Source organism: Pogona vitticeps, chromosome 1 (genome assembly GCF_051106095.1).
Source record: "Pogona vitticeps strain Pit_001003342236 chromosome 1, PviZW2.1, whole genome shotgun sequence".
NCBI classification, from domain to species: Eukaryota; Metazoa; Chordata; class Lepidosauria; order Squamata; family Agamidae; genus Pogona; species Pogona vitticeps.
Window position 1 is genome coordinate 1,848,027 of NC_135783.1, and position 23,832 is coordinate 1,871,858.

Sequence of the window (23,832 nt, forward strand, 5' to 3'; positions counted from 1 at the left end):
GATCCCCCCCCCCGGCGCGGAGGAAGGGAGGCGGGCGGGGGGGGGGGGCGGCGGCGGCAGGATCCTTCTGGGGTCGCGGAGTCAGCCCGAGCGGGGGACGCCCGCCGGATCGGGAGAGAAAGGAAAGCGAAACCCTTCGCGCGCCCCCCCGCCGTACGTGTGTGTGTGTGTGTGTGTGTGTGTGTGTGTGTGCCTGTGCGTGTGCCGGGGGGGGGGGGGAGAGAAGAGACGGGTCTTCCCGCTTCAGGACGCTTCTGGGCGGGGTTCCTATTATATTTATATATAAAAAAAGATATACCCTCCAGCGGGCACAGAACAAAACAGCCGGGCACCCCCACAGGAAAGGGGGGGGGGCACCGGCATGAAAACTTCCTGCCATCAGGAACGGAGAGAGAGGCCGGTGGGGGGGGGAAGGAGGGCACGAGAAGTTCAAAGGAGGATGCGGGACCCCGGCGCTCTGCACATGCTCAGAGAGGGGGGGTCTCCTTCAAAGGAGGAGGATGCCCGGGAAGGCCTCCGGAAAGAGAGGCGTTTTTCTGCAGCCTCTAAAAACGGGGCCAGGTGGGAGCTTCCCCCAGGAGGGGGGGCACCTCTTGTTGGGGATTTTCTGGTCTCCTTGGGAGGAAGAGGGCCTGGGAGGGGGATCGGGTGGCCGGGAAAGGTGACCTGGGGGGGGGGGGAAAGAGATGCTCCGACACAGGTCACTTGGGTGGTCCCAAAAGGTGGAGGGGGTTATCGGTCATGGCCCTCAACCACTCTCCACTCCTTTGTGTGACACCGTGGGGATCGCTATCTCTGGGTCTACTCACGAGTCAGCTGGCAGGCTCCAGGGCTTGGCTGCCACCAAGACTCCCAGGGCCGGCCTGGTCTTTTGTAGGGCCAGTGCCTCTTATTTACACGTTCCTGGAAAAACACCTCTTAAACCCTTTATTTTACAACAGGGGCAGCTTTTGAGGGTGGACACATTGGGGGGGGGGACACGAGAGAAGCTTTTCTCTGCCAGCTTCTTTGGGGGGGGGGGCTGGCCTGTCCTCTTTCATACCCAAGAACCAATATAGACAATATACAGCCTTGTCGTATTCCTTTCCCAATTTTGAACCAATCAGTTGTTCCATGACCAGTTCTAACTGTTGCTTCCTGTCCCACATATAGGTTTCTCAGGAGACAGATAAAGTGGTCAGGCACTCCCATTTCTTTAAGAACTTGCCATAGTTTGCTGTGGTCCACACAGTCAAAGGCTTTCGCATAGTCAATGAAGCAGAAGTAGATATTTTTCTGGAACTCTCTGGCTTTTGGTCTCGAGTGCCTCTGCCTCTTCGGAATCCAGCTTGTACTTCTGGGAGTTCGCGGTCCACATACTGCTGAAGCCTACCTTGTAGGCTTTCCCTCCTGCTGCATCTTAATATTTACATTTTTACATCTTGGATTTGTACATATTTATTGGTTCTATTGTTTTTAAATTTTGTAATGCTGCCCAGAGTAGACCCAGTCTAGATGGGCGGGGTATAAATCTAATAAAATAAATAAATTTTGAACATAACCTTGCTAGCGTGTGAAATGAGTGCAACGTACAGTAGTTGGAGCATTCTTTGGCACTGCCTTTCTTTGGGATTGGGATGTAGACTGATCTTTTCCAATCCTCTGGTCACTGTTGGGTTTTCCAAACTTGCTGGCATATTGAGTGTAGCACCTTAACAGCATCATCTTTTAAGATTTTAAGTAGTTCAACTGGAATGCCACCACCTCCACTGGCCTTGTTGTTAGCCAGGCTTTCTAAGGCCCACTTGACTTCACTCTCCAGGATGTCTGGCTCAAGGTCAGCAACCACACAATCAGGGTTGTCCGGGATATCCAAATCTTTCTGGTATAATTCGTCTATGTATTCTTGTCACCTCTTCTTCATGTCTTCTGCTTCTGTGAGGTCCCTACCATTTTCGTCCTTTATCATAGTTCGTTCTAGGACTACTCTGTTTGGAACTTTGTCCTGCCAGGTGATACAAAAAAATCCGTTGGAGGCAACGCATATGGAAGGTGTTCAGCTTCCTCTCCTGCCATGCCCAAAGGGTCCAGGACTCACTGCAGGACAGGAGTGTGCTCAGGACGTAGGCTCTATAGACCTGGATCTTGGTATATGTTGTCAGCTTGAGCAGTACTCTCTTTGTTAGTCTAGAGAACGTGGTAGCTGCTTTGCCAATGCGTTTATCCAGCTCGACATCTAGGGAGAGATTGTCAGAGATCATTAAGCCAAGGTACACAAAGGAACCATTTCCAATGTTACACACATTTGTACACACGTGGTACAGAAGGTACGCACACGTTATCTAGAGTATATGTCAAATGAGGGGATTCTAGGGATATTTGTCCCCCAAAAAAGTCACATTTCCTCAGTATGTGAAAGGACCCAGAGCCCAAAACCTTTGAGGAAACTCTTCTCGTCCTCTCCATCCTGGTGGGAAAAGCTCCAGCTATTCTCCTCTTGCTGAAGTGTAGAGCAGAAGGGAAATCGAGTCAGCCCCCCCTCCTCCTTGTTTTAACCCTTTGAGTGGCTTAGCTCACACTCTTGTCTGGGAACCGCATATGGTGGGGACAGCCTGGCCGTGCAGAATTGATACACGTGTGATGTTCTTTTTGCTCTGTGTTTTTGCAAAAAACGACTAGCGGTGCCTGTTAATGTTGGAAACGGTATTTTGTAAGGGGGGGAAAAAAGCTTCTCTGCTGCCCAGCTCACTCGTGTTTTATTTCACATTTTCTCATTAGTGATACAACATTGAAAATTCAGCTGCATGCAATCGCGTTTCCCTTTGATCATTTATGACTCGATATCCCACCTTTTGCTTTCAATCACCCACCGGGTCTGCGAAGCACGGAGGGAGAGCAGAAGACCCACCCTGACCCACAGCACACACAAAAGCACACGCAGCCTGCTCTGCCCAGTCAAGCCTGAGTGTGGTGGTTCCGCTGAGGGTTTAGCTGAGACCAAGCTGTAAGTGTGGAAGGGAACCGGCCGGAGAGTGCAGCCGGACGGGATGACGAATCATCACGGCCCCAAATAGGTCTGGCTCCTATATGCGAGACCAGCGCGAGAAGCCACTGTTGTTCTCGGATGCTATGGTTTGGGGGCTGCTTCGTGAAATCTTCTGGATGTCTCTTGTCCGTCGGACCGGACCTTGACGGGTGTGATTCACGACACTTGAGGCTCCAGGTCGGTTTGTGCATGCCCAGAGGAACAGGGTCCTTTTGCCTCTTCCTGGTCACGACTAGCATCCCCCTCAGCCTGGAAGGTGGGTCAGGGCAAGAACCTATGGGATGTTCCCCCCTGCCATGTGCTAGGTCCGGCCATTCCCAGCATGCACTGCAGCAACCCCCCATCCTTGTCTTAAAAGCCCCCCTCCTGGCCCTTCCCCACAACACGACATCACACCAGAAGGATTCGGTGAGCTGCCGAGTCCCCCCCCCTCATTGATCTTCAGCCAGGGCCTTGAGGGCAGCTGCCACGTCAGCCACGGCCGCCTCGTTCATCTCGCAAGGGTAGAAGCCGTCTTGGAGGGTGAAGCGGGTGTGCATGGTCCGCACCACGGCTGGATGGGGCACCCGGTGCTGAGCGTCCACAAAGGGCCCCGGGTTGTCCTTTGGGATCAAGTCCATCACCACCAGGAGGACCTTCTGCTCATCTGGAAGAGGAAGGAGAGGAGCAGCCGTGAGACGAAGACTGAGCGGAAGGCCAGCCAAAATAAGGGGGACCCTCAAGGCAGGCTCTGGGGGACAGTTCTGGGGGAGGAGGAGGAGGAGGAGGACGCCCGTGTTGATGAAGCAGAGCCCCTGGGCCAGTGAGCCCCTCAGTCTCCTGATGGGAAGAAAGGAAACATTTCCAACCCAGGGAAAGATGTTGAGTCTTTTCTGTGGGGTGACCCACAGGATCATTGGGAGGGCACCAGGGACAGGGCGGGAGAAACATGAGGGAGGAGAAAGCCCCAAAACGGACTGTGCCATCCTCAAAGCCAACACGTTTTTTTAAAATGGATCGACATTTAGTCGTGTCCGACTCTTCGTGACCCCGTGGACCAGAGCACGCCAGGCCCTCCTAAAATGGATAGACTCCCATATTCCTCACTTGCAGCAGTGGGTCAGAGTGGATGGTTCACCCAAACCTTCCCTTCCCTCTTTCTTTTTCGAAATCATTTTGAGATCCCAGCTTGGACATCACCTTCCTGTTCATCTTTCTTGACCCACGTCTTGAATCAGGGCCCAGCGGTTGTGAACCTCTCCAAAGGCATCCTCCGCTTGCAGATGTTTCCAAATGGGGCAGGCAAGGCCCCTTTTTCCATCAAGAAGAATGTTTGTGGGTATTCATTATGTCCTTCCCCCTGAAGTTGCCCCAAGAGGCGGGCAACAACTGGACAGCCACAGACCGTGGCAATGGCCACCACACACCCCCCCCCGAACTAGCTAACTACTTACCACTGAGTCCCTCGAGGGCGTTTTCAATGTCAGTGCCCTTGCGGGAAGCTATGGGGCAGAAGAGCAGAAGGGGGTCCTTCGAGGTCTCCGTGAACTCCTTCACTTGTAGAGAGACCCCTTGGTGGGACAGGAGCTCTGAGACGTCCTTTAAGAACTTCTCCTCGCAGCCACCCGTCTTCCCAGAGATCCGGAACTGGACACAGAAGTCTGGAAAGAGAAAAGAGAGGGTGAGGGCAGCATCCTCCTTAATCCATACCTAGATAATAAAGTTTGGAATAGGGAAGAGGAGAGGAAAGAAGGTGGGGTAGGGACAACGCTGCCATTCAAATCTCACACCCAAAGGAAAAACCCAAGGCCAGCTTGAATTTCCCCTTCTGGAAAAAGCCCAGACTGACCAGCAACCGTGGAGGCCCTGTTGTGGAAGAGACGCATGCTCCCCGGTTGTCTTTGGGGTGAGATGGACGCCAGTATTATGTCAGTTCTCAGACGATGGAGCTTGTATGGGCTCCGGCTTGGCTCTTCTCTCGGCCCCTGGTTCAGACCTGGCGGGCTGTGCGTTTCTGCCGGAGGCGCCATCTCCCCGAATTGCTCTCCGTGGGCCCAACGTGTTCTGCTGGCCACATCCCTCCCTGAAATCTCAGGAGGCAGGAATTGGGGGGGGGGGGATAGGGGCTGGGGCTTTTCAACATTTCCCTTCCTAGCCTGCCCATCAGTGGAGATCCCAGGACACTTTGTATGGAGGGAATATCTCGTCCTGTTGAGGTTGGGGACGTCCGCAGCTGTCCTGCACCACATCCAGCCCTGGAGACAGAAGCTTTTCTTCTTCAGCCAGCTGCCCCCCCCACGTACCCCCACCCTCAGAGACACTGCTACGGAATGGCTCTCTCTCAGCTCATCCCAACGGTCTTGCCATCCCGCCTCCCTGCCCCCTTTGTGCAGGGTCAGGAGCTCAAGGGCAGTGGGTCAGTTAAGGAGTCTCCCCTGCCCCCCCCCCCAGCTGGCTCCCACCAACACTCGTATGCTGTACGCAGAGCCAGGAGCTGAAGGAATGGCCGGCACCCACCACCGCGAGTACCAACGTGATGACTGTCTTTGGGCAGAGGAAGCAGGCAAGACACCACTGCTCTCAGGGTATGGATTGGACCCCAAGCCCCCCCCCCCCGACGGGTCACCCGGGCAAAATCCTAAACGCAGAGGAGGGCATGAACTTCTGTGGGACCCATTTCAACTCTACCGTGGTGTGTAAGCTTTTGGGTTCTGCAGGGCTCTTCCTCAGCCCAAGTGAGGAAGAGGTTAAAGAAGATGAACTCACTGGGGGAATTACCCGGGGGGGGTGTCCTCAGAAAGATACTCCCTCCTCCCTGATTGAATTCTCGTTGTCTTTGTTTCTGTGACTATGGATTCCCACTTGGCCCGTCCTTCTGCCGAGGCTCCTGCCCTCTCTGCGTCTGAGGACCTCCACGGGTTATCCCTGCCAAAAAGCTCCCGAGAGAGAGGAGGGGGAGGAGGGGGTGTGTTGCTGTCCGCTTTGGGGGCCACGGGTTACACTCAGGGCAACCCACCGAGCTCAGGGGAGTTCATCTGCCCCTTTGCAGGCACACCCTCTCTTCTCTGGGACCCACGGCTGCCCCATGGGGGTGGGTTCTGCTGAAGTCCAAGGACCTTTCCACTAGACGCAGGGATCTCTGGTGGGGTGGGGGCAATGATGACATGCAGGGTGGTGGGATCCGGTGCTTTTACGTGACTGGCTGAACATCACCTGACTACTTTTAATTCTTATTATAACTGCACACTGTTCTTTCCAACTTATGGTAACCCTCTGGAGGGCTTAAAAGCTCAAAGCTCTCGGGATTGATTTCCCTATCCCTTCTTCTGGGGGGGGGGGGTCCTTTGGGGACCCCCCCCATGCAGCTTGCCCAAGCGTGGCAGGCTGCCTCTTCTCCTGTGGGCCACAAAGTGGGAATGGAACTCCCAACCTCTGCCCAGAGGCCAGAGTCACTGAAACCATACAAGGGGGCAGAAGGGACGGAGGGAAGGCCGGCCATGTGGCACCAGGGAGAGGAAGAGGACTGACTTCTCCTCGCTCCTTGGGAGCTGCAGCCTCCATCACGGGGAACCTCCGCGTGGGAGCTCCTTGGGCTCAGCCCCGAGAGAAGGGGGGGGGGCTTGGCCAGGAGCCTCCTCCACTACAGGCAGAGGAGGGTGGCCTGCTTGCTGGCATCCCATGATAAGAATGAGCATCTTCCGACACAGGCTGGAGACCCCCCTCCCTCCATTCAGAAGTAGCCTGGTCTCTCCCAGTGGGAGGAGGAGGAGGAGGAGGAGGATGAAGGTCACCCTGGCACTTGGCAGGGGCTCCTCCCGTCCCCTCCCTCCCTCTGCCTCCACCTGCCCCAGCCCCCTCTGTGCCCCATTGCTTCCTCCTGCTGGCTCAGGGCAAAGTCTCTTGGCTAGGAACTGGGCAGGAAGAGGAGGAGGGTGGCAAAGGGAAGGGCAGGGGGAAGGAAGGGAGGGAGGGTGGCAGGGTGGGAGGAAGGAAGGAAGAGGAAGGGAGGGAGGAAGGAAGGGAGGAAGGAAGGAAGGAAGGAAGGAAGGAAGGAAGGAAGGAAGGAAGGAAGGAAGGAAGGAAGGAAGGCAGGCAGGAAGGCAGGCAGGCAGGCAGGCAGGCAGGCAGGCAGGCAAGGAGGAGGAAATGGCCAAACAGAGATGGGACCCAGGAAAAGCCCAACTTGCCTGGAAGCAGCAGAAGAGAATGCCAGGCCGAGTTTTTGAGATGTAAAGGGAAAGGAAAGGAAACAGACAGGTAAGGAAGATGGAGGCGGCCAGGTGGGGCTGACACCTGGGCAAGGAGATGCTGGGAACCTCCTTGGCGAAGGCCGGGAAAAAGCCCAGCCAGACAAGGGACCTGCCAACAAGATTGTAGACTGATGTTAGCCTTTGGGGAGCCGTGAGACCCCTCCTTTGGTTGTGTTCCCACCGACTGTCCAGGCTGCCCCTCTGGAAGAAAAACAGGCCCCCCTCCTGTAAAGGCAGTGTGACCTGTCTCGACAAGGAACAGGCGGAACCTGGGAAAGCTGCTTGTCTGGACTACAACTCCCAGAAGCCCCCCTTGCCTTTGCCCCAGCACCCCCACCCTCCTCATTTCTCCCAGGGGTTCTCCTTGCGCTTTGCATGTAAAAAATGCGAGTAGATAAATAGTTATTTATCTATATAGATAGTGGGAAGGTCACGGCGTTCCGTGTCTAGTTGCATTGGCCACGTGACCATGGAAACTGCCTACAGACAAAACGCTGGCTTGGAGACGGGGGGGGTGGGGTGAGCACTGTGCCCTAGAGTCGGACACGGCTGGACTCAAGGTCAAGGGGAACCTTTACCTTTCTTCGCTCCAAAGGCTTGCTGGATCCTTCTGAGCGGCAGCAACTCCTCCAGCCGCACACTGACTTGTCCCGTCCACTCCTGGGTCTCAGGCAAGCGATGGGACACCAAATCTTTCCGCTGGTTCCCCTGTTATTTTCAGTGGAAAAAGAATGAGACAGCAACCATGTTGGTGAAGTGGGGAGCAGGATCTTACCCTACGGAGCAAGACCTCTTAGGGAATGACTGAGCCAATGATATCAGGGCCCTGGAGAACCAAGGAAGGTGGGAGGTCCCCCTCTCTCCCCCCCCCCCCCCAATTTGTGTCTTAGCAAACTCAGTCCATGTTGAGTCTCTTCCCAGGACGGGGGGGGGGGGTGAGGTGCCAAGGCCGGTCTTGGCTCAGCCCTCCCCGCCGCCCACTCAGCTCTCCTGCCTCTCTAGCTGCGGCTGCTGGTTCTCCACCCACAGACGGGGCAGCCGCAGGTCCAGAAAGGGGGAGGATGCAAGTGTTGGAAGGAGTGTGTGTGTTTCTTCGGAGGCAGAGTAACAGCCTCCTTGTGCAAGTGGCACAACTGGGGATGGGGGTGGGGCTCAACCCCTCTGATGGAGGAGGAGGAGGAGGAAGGAGGAAGGCTGAGACAGCTGGTGTCTTTCAAAGGCACTGGATGCCACCCTGAAATCTGGGGAGGAGACCTCTCCCCCTCCCTCTCCACACACAGCTTGGCCCCCTAAGTGGCATCAGCTTCTCACACCTGACAGGTGAACCAGTGTCCTCGGGCGTCAGTCTTTGGAGGGGGGGCAGCCCACTTTGCCCAAGCCCACTCAGTGACTTTGGGGCAGCTTACCTCATAAGGCTCTTGCGAGAATAAAAGTTTGGCCAACCAGGGGAGGTGGACCGTGACCCAGGTCTGGATAGGAAGACGCGTGTAAAAATCCTGCAAGACCTGAATGGGTATTGATTGATTGATTGATTGGTTGGTTGGTTGGTTGGTTGGTTGGTTGATTTCCTGCCCATCTAGACCAAAGTCTACCCTGGGCAGCTAACAACAATTTTATAAAACAATTTCATAAAACAATAATAGTATAAGATAGCAACAACAGCAACATATGATTCAAGATAGCAGGTATAAAGTAAATAATGGCAGGAGGGAAGGGCTGCCTAAAGAGCCAGGTCTTGAGCTTGCTCTTGAAGAGACCCAGCGAGGGAGCCAGACAGATCTCTGGTGGGGGGGGGGAGATGGTTCCAGAGGCGAGGGGCCACTGCCAAGAAGGCCCTGTTTCTTGCTCTTTCTCTCTGGACCTTCCCCGGCCTTAGGTGCCTCAGCTGCCCCTTCTGGCTACAATGAGTGATACAGGTAGATCTAAGTGAGAGAAGGGATTCCACCAGATATTGAGGTCCTAAACCATTTAGGACTTTATACATCATAGTTAGTAATTTGAAATCAATGCGGAATCAAAGGGCAGCCAATGCAGGGCAGCCAGAGTGTGGGAGATATGCTGGAATTTTCTCGTTCTGCTAAGTAATCTGCCCCCCCCCCGTTCTGCCCCATTTGAAGCTTCCACATCAATCTCAAAGGTAGCCCCACGTAGAGCGCATTACTGTGGTCTAATCTTGAGATTACGAGCACATGGACCAGAGTGGTGAGCGCCCCAACATCAAGATAGGGACGCAGGTGGGCAATCCGCCACAGATGGGAATAGGTGGAGCGGACCACAGACGCCACCTGGGTTTCCATGGTGAGCGCCGGATCCAGATGGGCCCCCAAGCTGCGAACCCCACTCTTTGCAGTGAGAGTCGCCCCCCCCCAAAAAAGAGAGGGGAGAGTCACTCCCCAAAACCACCAATGGAGGGGCCACCCACCCTCAGGATTCTTGTATCGAAGGTGGCTGAGATATCGAGGAGGGCCAAGAGAGACATTTTGGCCCTGTTGGCCTCCCTCAGCAAGCCATCCAGTAGGGCAACCAACGCCGTTTCCATACCGTGGCAAGGCCGAAGCCCGACTGGAATGGATCCAGGACATTGGTTTCATCCAAACAGACCTGAAGCTGGCCGGCCACCACCCTCTCTGTCAAGGAAACCTTGGTGACGAGCCTTCCTAATGGGCCTAATGAGTGTCTCCTTGACTTGGCCTCCTGGAGAGACTAATTCATTAATAGGGATGGCTCATTTGGTTGTTATAGGCCTGGCTGCTTTGATTTGCCAGGCTGGGCAAGGGTCAAGAGAGGAGGTGATAGCTCGACAGGGGTCAAGCGCTTTCTCCACCATATCTGGCATCACAGGCTGGAAGAAACGAAGTCTCATCGGGCAAGGCGGAGCGCTGGATGTTTCTGCTTGATCTATTGTGTTCAAAAAAGGAAAGAGATCTCGGCGCATGGCCTCCACTTTAGATTTTAAACATGCTGCTAACTGGTCAGGTGAAATGTTAGCAGGAGGCCAATCACTGTGACCAACTCCGGATAGATCACAAACCATACGGAAAACTTCCGCCTGCTGGTTAGAAGCTTCGCTTATCCGGACAGCGAAGTAAACTCGACTGGCCACCCTCACCCTAGTAAGGTAACGGTTAGTTGCAATCCCAACAGCTTTCCAATTGACGAGCTCTGCAACGGAGAGGATGTTTGGGAGCGATCCGGTCTACAGCCCTGGTGGCGGCAGCCGGCCACCCACCCACCAGAGCCTGGACAGGAGCGCCAGTCAGGTCAGCCGGAATCCCTCTCCTGGAATCCTGTAGGAACCAGTAACCTCCGAGGGCGGACCATTAAAAGAGGTCCTTCCTCCTTGCTGATACTAGGGATTCCAGGAGTGGCTGAGAAGCTCCTCCGGAAAGGGGAAACCGCTCTGCTCTCGGATTGGGGCCAAGGGGTGAAAGGGCAGGTGGGCCAATGGGGCCCAGCAAGGCCAGCCTCTGCACACACACCCCCGGGAGGGAGAGGGTGGCTGCCCCCCCTTGCCTGTGGGAGGAGGGGAACACCAGGGGAGCAACTGGGTCACACCTTCCTTGTTTAAGTGGCAGGATTGCCATGGTGGTGCTCAGCCTGCAGCGGAACAGGAGGAGGAGGAGGAGGAGGAGGAGGAGGAAGGCAGGTCTCCAAAACAGCCGCCTTGTTTAAGTGGCAGGAACGGGCAGGGGAGGGAATGCTCAGCCTCTCTGATGGAGGAGGAGGAGGAGGGAGGAGGAAGGCTGAGACAAGTGGTATTTTTCAAAGGCACTGGATGACACCCTGAAATCTCAGGAGGAGACCTCTCCCCCCCACACACACACGCATAGCTTGGCCGGTAGGTAGCATTGGCGTCTCACACCTGACAGGTGAAGCAGAGTCCTCAGGCGTCAGTCTTTGTGGGGGGCAGCCCACTTTATGAGCCCACTCAGTGATTTTAGGGTAGCTTACCTCATAAGGCCCTTGTAGGAATGAACGTTTGGCCAGCCAGAGGAGGAGGACTTTGACCAAGGTCCAGATACCCAGAAAACACGTGTAAAAAAGCTGGAAGGCATGAACAGATAAGGAGGGTTAAAGGAGTGGCCTTTAACACTCTCGGATGGGGGGGGGGAAGAAAGCGGGGCTGATGGGGCCCAGCGAGGCTGTCCTCTGCACACGCACACACATACACACCCCCATGGAGGGAGAGGGTGGCTGGCCCCCTTGGCTGTGGGGAGGAGGGGGCTGGGGAGGCCAGCCCTGAAGGGGGGGGCAGGAGCTAAAGGGGCTCCCTTTCGCTTTCCTTGATATCCGGCAAGGAGGGGCTTGTTCCTGGAAGGAGAGACAGCCTCCCCCCCCCCCCCACGCGGGAGGAGGGACCCAAGGGGTGCCAGGGTAGGGCTCTCTGCCCATGCTCAGAGGCTTCTCCCCTTGCGGCCGTCCCAGGGACAGAGAGGCGTGCCTCTGAGCATCCGCAGAGGGCCCCGCTCCCCACATTCCCCCCTCCCTCTCCTCTCTGGGGCGGGGGGGAGGAAGTCCAAACCCCCCCTCTTGCCACCCCCACCCCCTCCCTTCGGACCTCTCCGGGTGACCCCGGCCGGGCAGGGTCTCTCCTCCGTGGGACTCTTCGGCGCACCTCCCGGGGTGGTTGTGGGGCGAAGCAGGAGGAGGGGAGCTCCGCGAGCCCCCTGAGCTCACGGGAGGGAAGGGTGTCTATGTGGGGGGGGGGAAGGAAGGATGATGGGGGGCCAGAAAGGAAGGAGCAAAGGGGGGGGGAAGGAGTCGCCCCACCGCTCACCCGCAGCAGCCAAATCGCCGCCTGCCAGAGAAGGGAGAGGATCCCGGCCATGGCGCGGCGCCTCCGTCCCCCGGGGACCCTCGGGGGCTCCTTCCCCGCCGGCCCCCTCCTGCCTCTGCCGCTGCTTCCGATCCGGGGGAGTCCCCGGGAGGGGTGGGAGAGAGCGGGGGGGGGGGGTCTTGACAAAAGGGCGACCCTCGCCCGGCAGCCTCCCTTCTCTTCCAGGGAGAGAAGAGAAAGCGAAAGTGACCGGGACAGGAGGAGGTGGGGAGGGACCCAGGCGGGGCGGAGGGAGGGCCCGGGATCCCCTAGGCATGGGCAGAGTCTGCAGAGCATGCACAGAGCGCGCCCTCCCCCCCCAGTTGCCTAGGGAGGGGCCGGTCGCAGGAAGTCCCCGGAGGGGCTCCTCTTGACCCTCTCCCCAACGCCCCCCCTCCCCAGATGCCAAAGAGGATGCCCGGACAGGAGTCCTGTGCGTGTTGGGGGTGGTTCGGAGCTGCCAGGTTTATTTTTATTGATTTATTGATTTATTTAATTTATTTAATTTATTTAATTTATTTATTTAATTTATATGCCGCCCACTCTACCCAGAGGTCTGTGCGTGTTTGGAGTGGTTCAGAGCTGCCCTGTTTAGAAGCGACCCTAATCGAGGGTTCAAGACATGTGAGACATCTAAAGAATGATTTTACCAATTCCACCCCCCCCATGAGTTTCCATGGCTGAGCAAGGATTCGAACCCAGGCCTCCTGAGTCCTAGCCTGTCACTCGATCCGCTGGGCCCCACATGAGGAGCCCATTTCTAGACCTCCCGGGCCAAGGTGAGAAGCCTACGCTTCTTCTCTGCAATTCTCCCAGGAAAGGGTCAGTCCCGGCAGGAAGCCAGACCCGCCCTTGACCAGCCTTTAAGTCCCCCCCCCATCTGAGTCTAATTTGTTTCATGGTTGCCATAATTCCAGGCAACATCCGGCTCGTTTCTCCTACAGACAAGCCTCTCTCTCAGCTCCTCGTGAATAAAAGGATTCCAGAGTTGTTGGAACATCCACAGCTCTTACAAGGGTCAGAAACATAGTAGCCAGACGTCTGTACATTCAAAGATTTTGTAAAAATGTAGGCTCATAACTCAGGGCACCCTGAAGAGAAGGGGGGGGGCACCGCAGAGTTTTTTCCATTGCCAGGTTGGCACGTCCTGGAGGTGGGGGGGTCTCCTTTCCTTCCGGCTCCTCCAGCTGGGGCCCCCTCTTCCAAGTGTTGGGACGTCAGCCTCCTCCCGTTCCCCAGCTTTTGCTGCAGAGAGGACGGCGCCTCCTGCTCTGCTCCTATTCCCGTGGTTTTTAGTGGAAAGAGAATAGGAAGGTTAAAAGCAAAAACACACACAGACACAGACACACACACACACACCAATCAGTGAAGTGGGGAAGCAGGATCTTACTCTAGGGAGTGAGTCGTCTTGGGGGATGGCGGAGCATCTCTAGCTGGGTTCCTTGAGAATGAATTGACTCTCTCGCTGATCCTTGCCCTCCCCAATCCAAAATGGTTCTTCTCCCAGGAATGGGCCCTGAGTGAAGGTCAGAAAGCGCTTTCCCTGGGGGGGGCGGCAATGCCTCCCTGGACCCCACAAAAGCCCAGAGGCGGATCTGGGCTTAGCCCTCGGCTGGGATCCCGCCACTCCAGAAGGGAGAGGGTTTGGCCCCTAGGAACCCCTCCTGCTCCCCCACCCACCCACGGAAGGGCGCCAGCCAAGAAAGGACAGGGTGATGGGGGGGTGAGAAACAAAAATGAGAGTTTGTTACAGCTGATCATTCAAGGCAAACTTAGTGGAGAAAAAAAGCTTAGGAGGGAGAAGAACGGCCAGCCAGGAAAAACTGGGGGGCCACGGGGGGGGGGGGGTTAGGGTTAGGACAACACCCTCCTTGTTTAAGTTGGGAAGAGCCTCGTGGCGCAGTGGTTAAAACGCTGTACTGCAGCTAAAACTGTGCTCACGACCTGGGGTTCAAATCCCAGGTAGCCGGCTCAAGGTTGACTGAGCCTTCCATCCTTCCGAGGTCGGTAAAATGAGTACCCAGCTTGCTGGGGGGGGGGCAATGTGTAGCCTGTATAATTAAAATTGTAAACCGCCCGGAGAGTGCTTGTAGCGCTATGGGGCGGTATATAAGTCCAATAAATAAATAAATAATAAATAAATGTGGCAGGATAGACCCGGAGGTGTCCCGGGCTGATCCAAGGCGCTGGTGAGCCCTGGGCAAAAAATATAATAGTGGGAGTGGGGGGCCCTTCCTCTCCTCCCACCTAAATAGGACACCAAATGCAGACAATGGAATATAACTTGAATTAGGCTGACTCTCGCTAAGGTGATCTTGCCAGCAGTTAAGAAGGGAACAATCCTTAGGTAAGCAGATGCTAACACCATGGCCCTGAGAAGTGAAAAGGACGTCTAGTCTGTGAGGATGATGACCCCGAGGAAGCCTTCAGGGCTAGGAAAAAAAATGCATCCAGAAGGAAACCTGCCGTGGCAACAGGAGCTGTGCTACCAAAGGACTAAAGGTCTTCCCTCTCCTCTTACGTGGCCCAAATCAACCTGTTGGAGATGTCATTTTTTTTCCATCTCTTGGTCCCGATCGCCTCCGGCCTCAGAGAGAAGCGAAAGCCAAGCCCCACCACTGGCGGGGAGGCCGAGGACCGGAGCGCTTCCTGCTCCCGCGTCCTTCCCCAGGGTCAAGACCAGATGCCCCGGAGCATGGGCAGAGGTCTCCTCTCCCCATGAAGCGCGCCGTCCGGTCGTGGGACCCCAAGAAGGAAGGTCCCCAAAGGCAGGCCACCACTGCCTTGGCCCCCGAGGAACGCCGGAGGAGCCTGGGTGGGTGGGTGAGTTAGTCAATGAATGGATGGATGGATGGATGGATGGATGGATGGATGGATGGATGGATGGATGGATGGATGGATGGATGGAAGGATGGATGGATGGATGAGCCCCTTCATGGACGTCGCTCTCGCTCCGAAACCAGCCAAGGAGCACAACACAAGCCCCGAACACAACAGGAGAACAAACCGACCTTCAGACCTCTTGCTGCCCCAACGCTGCTCCCTCTGAGAACCTCTGGGGGGGGGGGGAAGAGAAGCGTTTCCAGCTGCCTCTTCAAATGGGTGGGTGGGAGGAGGTGGGAAGGGAGACCCCCCCCCCAGGAGCAGAGTCTTTCTTGAGGGTTTTCTGGCCTCCTTGGGAGGAAGAGGGCCTGGGAGGATCTGGCGGCCACCTCGGAGAGAGATGCTCTGACAGGTCCCTCACCGTGAAGGGCGTTATCAACAAGGGCTCTCAATGGCCCACTTCAAGGTGAAGCCACCCTCCAGCCCTTCCCATGAGAGTGGGGACCCTGAGCTCTGGATCTACTCGCAAGTCGCCTGGCAGATTCCTGCCCTTGGCAACCCCAAGATCCTCCAGGTCCGCCTGGCCACCCTGGCTGTAGACGAGGAAAGAGAAAGGGAAGTGGAAGCGAAAGAGCCAGGGAGGGAGGGAGGTGTGGCCCGATGAGGTCGGAGGCCTCTGAACATGTGCAGAGTTTCCCCCTTCTACAGGGAAAGATGTACAGTGGTGTGTGGTGGAAAATTTGGAGGTGCTGATCTTGCCAAACTCTGTGGAAATCCTCCAGCAACGCTTAAGATTCAGAAAGTTGGACCAGCCCATTAGCAATGTAGGAGACGCAGAAAGAACGGAAGGCTATGGTTTGATTGGTTGTTGTTTTTTTAAAAAAATAGGCTTTATCGAAAAAGCAAAATATATGACATTATATTTGTAGAAGAAAAACATACAGCTAAAACTGTTTTTTTTTTCCTTTTCAAAGGAAGTGTAGATATTTTAAAGCTGTTTAAGAAGCACGGAAACGATACTATAACTTAATCAAACGCTCTCCTCTAAGAACAGAAACATCGGAGGAGGATCGCAGGAGACCTTCTTGCTGCAGCAGCAGCAGCGCCGGCGTCCCATTCATTGTCCGGCGCCAGGGACAAAGGGCAAAAACAAAGCGGCCCCTTTAAGAGCTCCTTCCCCCCCCCCCCCGTCCTCCCTTCAACAGGAAGGAGGAGGGGGCGGGGCTCGAGGTCACGTGACCCCCCTTGCCCACGTGCTCCGGCGTCTGCAGGGTCACGTGATTCGCGGCCTCCGCTCGGCGCAGATGGCGGGCGCCGAAGCTTGACGCTGCCCCTCCGACCCCCCCCCCCCAGGTTCTGGCCATGGCAGGCGGAGCTGCTGAGCGAGCAAGGGGGTGGCCTACTGCCCCGCGGGTGAGAAGGACGTGTTCGGGGCGGCCCTAGCTTTTCGAGCGGGGAAGGACGGGCTCTCAGTTTCCCTTGGATTCCGTTGTTGGTCTCTTGGAGCAGTGGCCCCCAAAACCTTGGGCCTCCAGGTGTTCTTGGACTACAGCTCCCAGAACCCTTCACCACCTCTGCTGGCCAGGAATTCTGGGAGTTGAAGTCCAAGAACATCTGGAAGCCCCAAGGTTGGGGACCACGGCCTTGGAGGAGATGGGCTGGCCAGGCCTGGCAGCCCCCGGGGGGTGGGGGGGGTGGGGGGGGAGATGGCGGGGATCCGTGAGGTGGCGCCGGCGCTGAAGAGGCGGGCCTGAGGGACCACCGTCTCCGGCGGGAGGAGGAGGAGGAGACTCCGCAGTGGCGCCGCGTTCACTTCCTCTGCCGCCGCCCCCCCCCCCCCCGTATTCGGTTTGAGTGAGGGGAAAAATGGGACGCTAGGTGGATCGCTGGGGTCGAGGGTCTCCCTCTTTAAGGACTAAATTACAGTGGACCCTCGACTTACAGACTTTTCGAGTTAGAGACTTCTCTGGCTGCAAAATTTAGATTCGACTTGCAGCCAGAGAATCGACCTACAGACCAGAAAAAAAACCCAAAATGGAATAAAAATAGAATAAAAACCACTGGTTATGGGATTAATCGGTTTTCAGTGCATTGTAGGTCAATGGAGATTCGACTTACAGACTTTTCGACTTGCAGCCACCATTCCAATACGGATTAATTCCTTAAGTAGAGGGTCCACTGTATAGGGGTTGCCTCCAAATGCAGTGACAGGGCAGAGTCTCCTTTCGCCTTTATTTTTCTAGTGGCCCTAGAAGTACACTGGACCCTCTACTTACGGAATTAATCCTTATTGGAAGGGTGGCTGCAGGTCGAAAAGTCTGTAGGTCGAGGCTCCATTGGCCTACAGTGCATTAAAAACAGATGAATCCAATAACCAGCGGTTTTTATTCTATTTTTGTTCCATTTTTGTTTTTTTTCTGGTCTGTAGGATTCTCCGGCTGCAAGTCAAATCTAAATTTTGCAGCCAGAGAAATCTGTAACTCGAAAAGTCTGTAAGTTAAGGGTCCACTGTACAGTATGGGGTAAAATTTACTGTGTTGAGGATGTGTATGTGCCCATCACAAGGAATAAGTGCCCGTGACTAGTTTTCTCTTCTGGACTGGGAAAAACACATTTTTTCTAGTTTTTTGCTTTTCGTTCATATGTATAGTTTTCAGCAAACAGGGCTCATTACTTTTCTATCTTGCCATATCTATGTGTATTAAAGATATATGGGGAAAATAGTTCTGTGCTGGTAACTTTAATAAGGTATTGGAATTGTAGGGATCAAAACTTTTTTTGTTTAAGGCATCCATATTTTTAAAATTTTCCTTATGGAATGCCTTTCCAATCCTCAGCCATAATATACTGTAGTAAGATTGTTGTCTAGTCTCACTCTTATGTTTGAGGAAATGGGCTTGATCCACATGAGAGCATATATTAAAATATCGCTGTTAGCCTTTTGGACACTGCATTGTTTTTGTCTCTTAGTTTTATTTGTTTTTGTTTTGTCTGATATGCTTGCACAGATTCATGGCTCGAAAACTGCAGACACAAGGAGAGCAAACACACGTCTTTGACGTTTGTACAGAAGAACTCCACGGTACTGAGGCTCTTGAACCGTTTTTCAAGGTTGCATACAGGACTGGTTTTGTGCTGCAAAAACAAGGCATCTCACGTGCTGGCCGAGGAGGACACGTACTGGGAACTGTAGTCTTCCGTTCTGCTCCTCTTCCTTGACCCATGCTCAGGGTCCACTGAGCTGGCACAGCAGCGGCCTAGGACCTTTTAAAGGGAAGCCTTGGAAGGAAGCAGCAAGCGAGTGAGTTTGCTTCCTCCTTGTCCTCCAAGAATGCCAGCACCTGTGCTATGTTCGAGCTGTGGGGTTCAGCGTGCTGCCCTTCGCCGGCCCAAGACGGGCCAAGCGCTGTGCCGGGAGTGCTTTGTAGCAGCCTTTGAGGCTGAGGTGCACAACACCATTGTGGCAGCGCGGCTCTTCCAACCAGGCGAGACAGTGGCCATTGGGGCCTCGGGTGGCAAGGACTCCACAGTGCTGGCTCATGTACTGCGGCTGCTGAACGAGCGCCACGACTATGGTTTGCACCTCCTGCTGCTCTCTGTGGATGAGGGCATTGCCGGTTACCGGGATGACTCACTGGCAGCTGTCCGCCGCAACCGGGGCCGGCTGGACCTCCCGCTCCACATAGTCTCTTATCAGGAGCTGTACGGGTGGAGCATGGACCGCATTGCTCGCCATATTGGACCCAAGAACAACTGTACTTTTTGCGGTGTCTTCCGACGGCAGGCACTCGACCGAGGCGCTGCTTTACTTGGAGCAGATAAGATCGCCACAGGTGGGCTCAAAAATGGGGAGGGGAGTCAGAGGAACATCACTGTGCCAGGAATATTTGTGGAAAGGCCATTTAGGATTCCTAGGGAGTATGCAAAGCAAATCAGCAATCTCTGAGTATCTGCAGAGTGCCAACGTGTACAGTGCTTTTCATACAACCTTTTAAGAGCATCTGGGCTTGAAGAAAGTGAAACTCATGCAACAGTGATCTACTGAAAACTCAACAAGGCTAATATATTAATTACAGTTAATTTTTTTATTTGTAAAGTGATCCAAGAAGGAATATGGACCTTGTCCTTTTAGATGTTTTGCTGCATAAACCCCACCAAGCCCTACCAAGCATGGCCAGTAGTAGGGCATTATGGGATTTCTAGTTCCAGACATTTTGTTGAAGCTTTCACATCCCTGGTCTAAGTCTGATTAGGGGTAATATATAGTGTTGTGGCAGTCCTTTGTAGGTATTCTGAGAAGTGAGCCTTAGCATGTATACCTTACTGAAACAGCGACGTCTACTTTGGCTTGCACATGTCATGAGAATGGCTGACAGTTAGATTCCGACAGATCTCCTGCATGGAGAATTAGTGCAGGGAAATCGCCCCAGAGGGAGACCGCAGCTGCAATACAAGGAGCTCTGTAAGCGGGATCTGAAGCCCTTAGGAATGGACCTCAACAGATGGGAAACCCTGACCTCTGAGCGTTCAGCCTGGAGGCAGGCAGTGCAGTATGGCCTCTCCCAATTTGAAGAGACCCTTGTCCAGCAGGCCGAGGCCAAGAGGCAATCCTGAAAGCAGCCAAATCAGGGAGCTGGACAGGAGACAGATTGTATTTGTCTTCAGTGTGGAAGGGATTGTCACTCTTGAATTAGCCCTCTCAGCCACACTAGAAGCTGTTCCAAGTCCTCTATTCAGAGCACGTTGCCATAGTCTCTTGAGACTGAAGGATGCCTATCTAAGCCTTATTCCATTTAATGGCACTTGTGCTCAAACAAGTGAGCACATGACTTCTGCCTAAGGCAGTCTTGGATCTTTATAAAGGTCTGGGTAGTTATAGTAATTTTACTGCAACTGCTGTTGGTAGTTGTGTATTCCGAAGGTGGCAGTGACTGAGGACCTTTTGGGATTGGACGATGGGGAAAAACACTAAAATACTGTAAGTAGAAGCTAGCTTTTAACTCCCTAGGAGTCTGCATCAGGCGGGCATTATAGATGGGAGGGTGGTGTAGAATTTTTTCCCCAAAATCCATAGCCAGATGTGCAACCCAGGTCTGTAATGCACAGCCTGATGAAAAATCTTGTGGAATTAAAAGCAGGATAGACTTCATTTAAATTAAATTGATTTAAATTATTTACAAATTGGATTTTTGACAGTTTAAATTAAAAATGAGTTAAATCAAGTTAGTTTTTTTTTTTTTAAATTGATTTTTATCCACTCTGATCGAAACCTTGTGTCTGCTGATATAGGTATCACCTACTTTTGCTTTTGAATTGCTTAGGAGGACCATATATATACTTTCCCCCTATCTTTCTTAGTGATAGGACACACTTTTCCAGAATATACAATATGTATACAAATATACAAACAATTCTCTGGTTCTGCAGTAGAGTCTGATCTAAATTGTGTCGTGGAGCATAGCTTGGAAAACTGGCTATGATAGCAAGGGGATTGTGGAAGCTTGGTAACTTCACTAAACTGCCCTCATGTAAGGTTTGGATTTCCTGCCTACACATACTAAGAGAAAACAAAAAGAGTATGCTATCAGTTTGATTAAATCTGTTGCTTTTTTATTCTGTTTCCAGGTCATAATGCAGATGATGTCGCTGAAACAGTGCTGATGAATTTCCTGCGGGGGGATGTAGGGCGGCTTCGACGCTGTGCAGAGATCCTGACAGGTAGCGAAGGGGCATTACCACGCTGTAAGCCACTCAAGCATGCCTACGAAAAAGAGATCGTGCTGTATGCGTACTTCCAAGGCTTAGACTACTTCAGCACTGAGTGTGTCTATGCCCCTAATGCCTACCGGGGCCATGCCCGCACCTTGCTGAAAGACCTTGAAGCCACACGATCAAGCGCGGTGGCCGACCTGGTACACTCTGGTGAGCGGCTGGCAGTGCGTGGCGATATCCGTATGCCCACGCAGGGCACTTGCCAGCGTTGCAGCTATCTCTCCAGTCAGCCTCTCTGTAAAGCATGTGTGCTGCTTGAAGGGCTTAATCGTGGTCTCCCGAGGTTGGCCATTGGCAAGCCCAGCCGCCTGCAGAAGGCTTTGCTGGATGGGGAAAAACCACAAGACAGCCTGCAAGGAGAGGAAGATCCTCGGCAGGCAAGCCGGCACCTCAGAACTATAGACTTTTGATTCTGGCCATTTCTTTTTCTCATTTTTCTGCTGAGATATGCTTATGTTGTCTTAGATCATTCAAGAAGTCACCAGTTTTATGCTTTAGTGCGATCTGTGTGGATCAGGGTGGAGAGTGCTAGGCTTTCCAAATAAAGCTGGACTCTCCCGACTCCCATCAGAGCTGGCTAAGATTGTCAGCAGTGTGAAATTGTGGGAGTTAACAGTACATTAATATTATGAGAAGAGGGGGGCAAAGTGTAACTATTTAGCTCCAAAGATCCGAGTGCCAGCCCCCAAGTCTCTGCAGAGCAAACCCCCAGATATTCAATTTATGCCCCCTTCCTACAGATTGCTCCCTGAGAAGCCCCTGAGGCCACCATCTTCCCTCTCAAACTATTCTCACTCTCAGACTGTTAGTTTTAAAGACTAAAAAAATAAAAACAGGAGTACATTTTGGGGGTATAATGTTTGGGAGTGTTGGAGGGTGTGTGTGGCTGTCCAAAGTCCAGGGTAGGGCAAATATGGGCACACAGATTCAGGGAAACTGCTCACCTGGATATAGAAGGACACAGGTTTTCTATTCCTCATGTAGAAATTGGTCTTAAATTAAGAGGCAAGTATATTTGTGTCAAGAATGGGGAATAGGTTGCTGCCCAGAAGCTGGACTGTGAGCTATATACTTCCTCACTTTTGGCTGTACTAACTCAGGATTATGGGAGTTATGATCCAACAACAACTGGAAAATCAATGTTCCCAGTCCCTACTTTATTCTCCTTTAGCCATTGTCAGGTATGGATACAAATACAACAGGGTGGAATATTTGTGTTGTTGAAATGGCTGTTCTCCATTGGACAAGGAGTGATTGGGAGAAATACATAACATAATCAGTTTAAATGATAATAAACCTGACTTTTAACCACCATCCAGCATTTGTCTTTCATTCTAATCTGGAATTTTGGATTTGAGGAAAAGAGAGGAAACTCAATTATATCAGCATAGATTATTAGTCAGTCTGATTCAGTAATGTCTGCAGTGTCTTATCAGTGATGCACTAGATTTTCCAATAGAGAGCTTTCTCATCACTTCTTACTGGAAAGTGGCAGTCATCCAGATGTTGTTGGGCTCCAAATCCAATCAACATTGCCAGTTGCAGTGATTGAAAATTGTAGTCCTGCAACATCCACCAAACCAGATACTGTATCCTCTGTACCTGTCTATGAAGCATGGACACCCTGTGACATTCCTGATGTTAGACTACATGTCCTATCATACCGTAAAGCAGTTGACTTTGCTGCAGAGCCAGAGGTTGCCTGTTCCTGATCTAAGAAATGATGAATCAAGCTATAGTCATGTTGGTTTAGCATACAAGGCAACTGCATACCACTCCTGTGTCTCCCTTTTTAACTTCAGGAACACAGAAAGGAATAGCTAGAAGGAGTAACTCATTAACAGAAACGTATGCTGTAATATGTAATACAGGTTCTACTTTATACGTATGACTGTGACTGTCAAGTCAGTTAGGTGCTCAGGAACTTTACAACATAACAGCCTTTATGGGAGAAGGTGGCAAAACTGTCAAACAAGAACAAACTAGTTTCCTTCAGTATTTGAATTGTAAGGATCGAATCAGGAAGACAAAAGCTGAGAATGATTTAGGTTAGCAAGAATGCTAAAAGCAACAAAAATGCATTCTTCAGGCAAGTACGTAGCAAAAGTCAGAGAAAAGAAATAGTGGCTCAGCTACGCAGTGGGGATGAAAAATGATAGATGACAAAGAAAAGGCAGAAGTGATCTATTTCTACTTTGGCTTGGTCTTTTCACGAGATCCCGGCCAGGAGGCAAGGACCCATCCCGGCCGAGCAGCGATGGTGAAGCCCAGGTCAGGCAATGGTGGAAGGCTGGGTGAGCTACTGGACAGCTCCCACCGACGGCGGTCTCGGCGGTGGCAGAGCCCATGTGGCAAGGAAGGAAAGCCGGGAAGCCTCCCAAAATGGCCATTAGCAGGAGCCGTCCAGGAGCTTGCCCGGCCTTCCCCGCCACCACTAAAACCACCCCACTGCCGCCGAAACCGCAGTCCGGGAACTCACCCGGTCTTCCCCACCACCACCGAAACCACCATCGGCAGAGGAAGGCCGGGTGAGCTACCGAACAGCTCCCCGCCAACGGTGGTTTCGGCAGCAGTGGGGCCCCAGGCAGCTGACCATGGCCGGGAGGCTTGAGAGGAGGCTTCGTGGGGAGGTAAGTGTGCTGCTTTTTAGTGTTTTGGGTGGGATTGGGCTGGTGGGGTTATGATTGTGTTTTGTTGTTGTTTTTTTGCAACCCCAGGGGCTTGCAGATTTTTATTTTTTGGGGGGGGGTATTTTTCCTTTGGCCGGAACGGATTAATGATTTTCAATGCATTTCTATGGGAAATGGTGCTTTGACTTACGAACATTTTGACTTACGAACACCATTCCCTTTGTTCAAGCAATACAAGTACACATGACATTTTCGAAGGAAGTGACTTAAAAATGAAAGATGCCTTGAAAAGGGGATTGGACAGATTCTTGGAGGAAAAGTCCATCACAGGTTACAAGCCATGATGTGGATGTATGATCTCAAGGCTTAAAAGGAAGGTACCTCAAAATGCCAGATGCAGGGGAGTGTTATCAGGAGGCAGATGTCTAGTTGTCTTGTGTACTCCCAGAGGCATCTGGTGTGGCCACTGTGAGATACAGGAAGCTGGACTAGATGGGCCTTTGGCCTGATCCAGCAGGGCTCTTTTTATGTTCTTAG

General features: G+C 53.1%; 2 protein-coding genes and 1 long non-coding RNA gene across 3 annotated transcripts; 2 read left to right on the top strand and 1 right to left on the bottom strand.

The window, feature by feature from the left end:
• The first annotated feature begins 24 nt into the window (after nt 1–24).
• LOC144584690 (uncharacterized) lies at nt 25–1,540 on the top strand. Its single transcript, XR_013539105.1, has 2 exons — nt 25–153; nt 1,153–1,540. It is a non-coding gene; the product is annotated as an uncharacterized LOC144584690 (long non-coding RNA).
• Nucleotides 1,541–2,718: 1,178 nt separating this feature from the next.
• LOC140703155 (uncharacterized) lies at nt 2,719–12,282 on the bottom strand. Its single transcript, XM_072985999.2, has 6 exons — nt 12,032–12,282; nt 11,206–11,298; nt 8,661–8,759; nt 7,833–7,962; nt 4,459–4,665; nt 2,719–3,671 (listed from the first exon to the last, which is right to left on the bottom strand). Exons 1-6 carry the CDS (start codon nt 12,080–12,082, stop codon nt 3,457–3,459), a joined length of 795 nt encoding a protein of 264 aa, XP_072842100.2. The 5' UTR covers nt 12,083–12,282; the 3' UTR covers nt 2,719–3,456.
• A 3,881-nt stretch (nt 12,283–16,163) lies between these two features.
• LOC110070791 (cytoplasmic tRNA 2-thiolation protein 1) lies at nt 16,164–21,979 on the top strand. Its single transcript, XM_072986010.2, has 3 exons — nt 16,164–16,306; nt 17,902–18,726; nt 20,519–21,979. Exons 2-3 carry the CDS (start codon nt 18,225–18,227, stop codon nt 21,073–21,075), a joined length of 1,059 nt encoding a protein of 352 aa, XP_072842111.2. The 5' UTR covers nt 16,164–16,306; nt 17,902–18,224; the 3' UTR covers nt 21,076–21,979.
• Nucleotides 21,980–23,832: the final 1,853 nt, after the last annotated feature.

Bases quoted from the DNA above. Each gene is read 5' to 3' on its own strand.
- LOC110070791 (XM_072986010.2), top strand. From the start codon at position 18,225: ATGCCAGCACCTGTGCTATGTTCGAGCTGTGGGGTTCAGCGTGCTGCC. The intron at 18,727-20,518 runs GTGGGCTCAAAA...TTCTGTTTCCAG, and splicing joins AGCAGATAAGATCGCCACAG to GTCATAATGCAGATGATGTC.
- LOC140703155 (XM_072985999.2), bottom strand. From the start codon at position 12,082: ATGGCCGGGATCCTCTCCCTTCTCTGGCAGGCGGCGATTTGGCTGCTG. The intron at 11,299-12,031 runs GTGAGCGGTGGG...CATGCCTTCCAG, and splicing joins CGGCGATTTGGCTGCTGCGG to CTTTTTTACACGTGTTTTCT. The intron at 8,760-11,205 runs GTAAGCTACCCT...ATACCCATTCAG, and splicing joins TCCTACAAGGGCCTTATGAG to GTCTTGCAGGATTTTTACAC.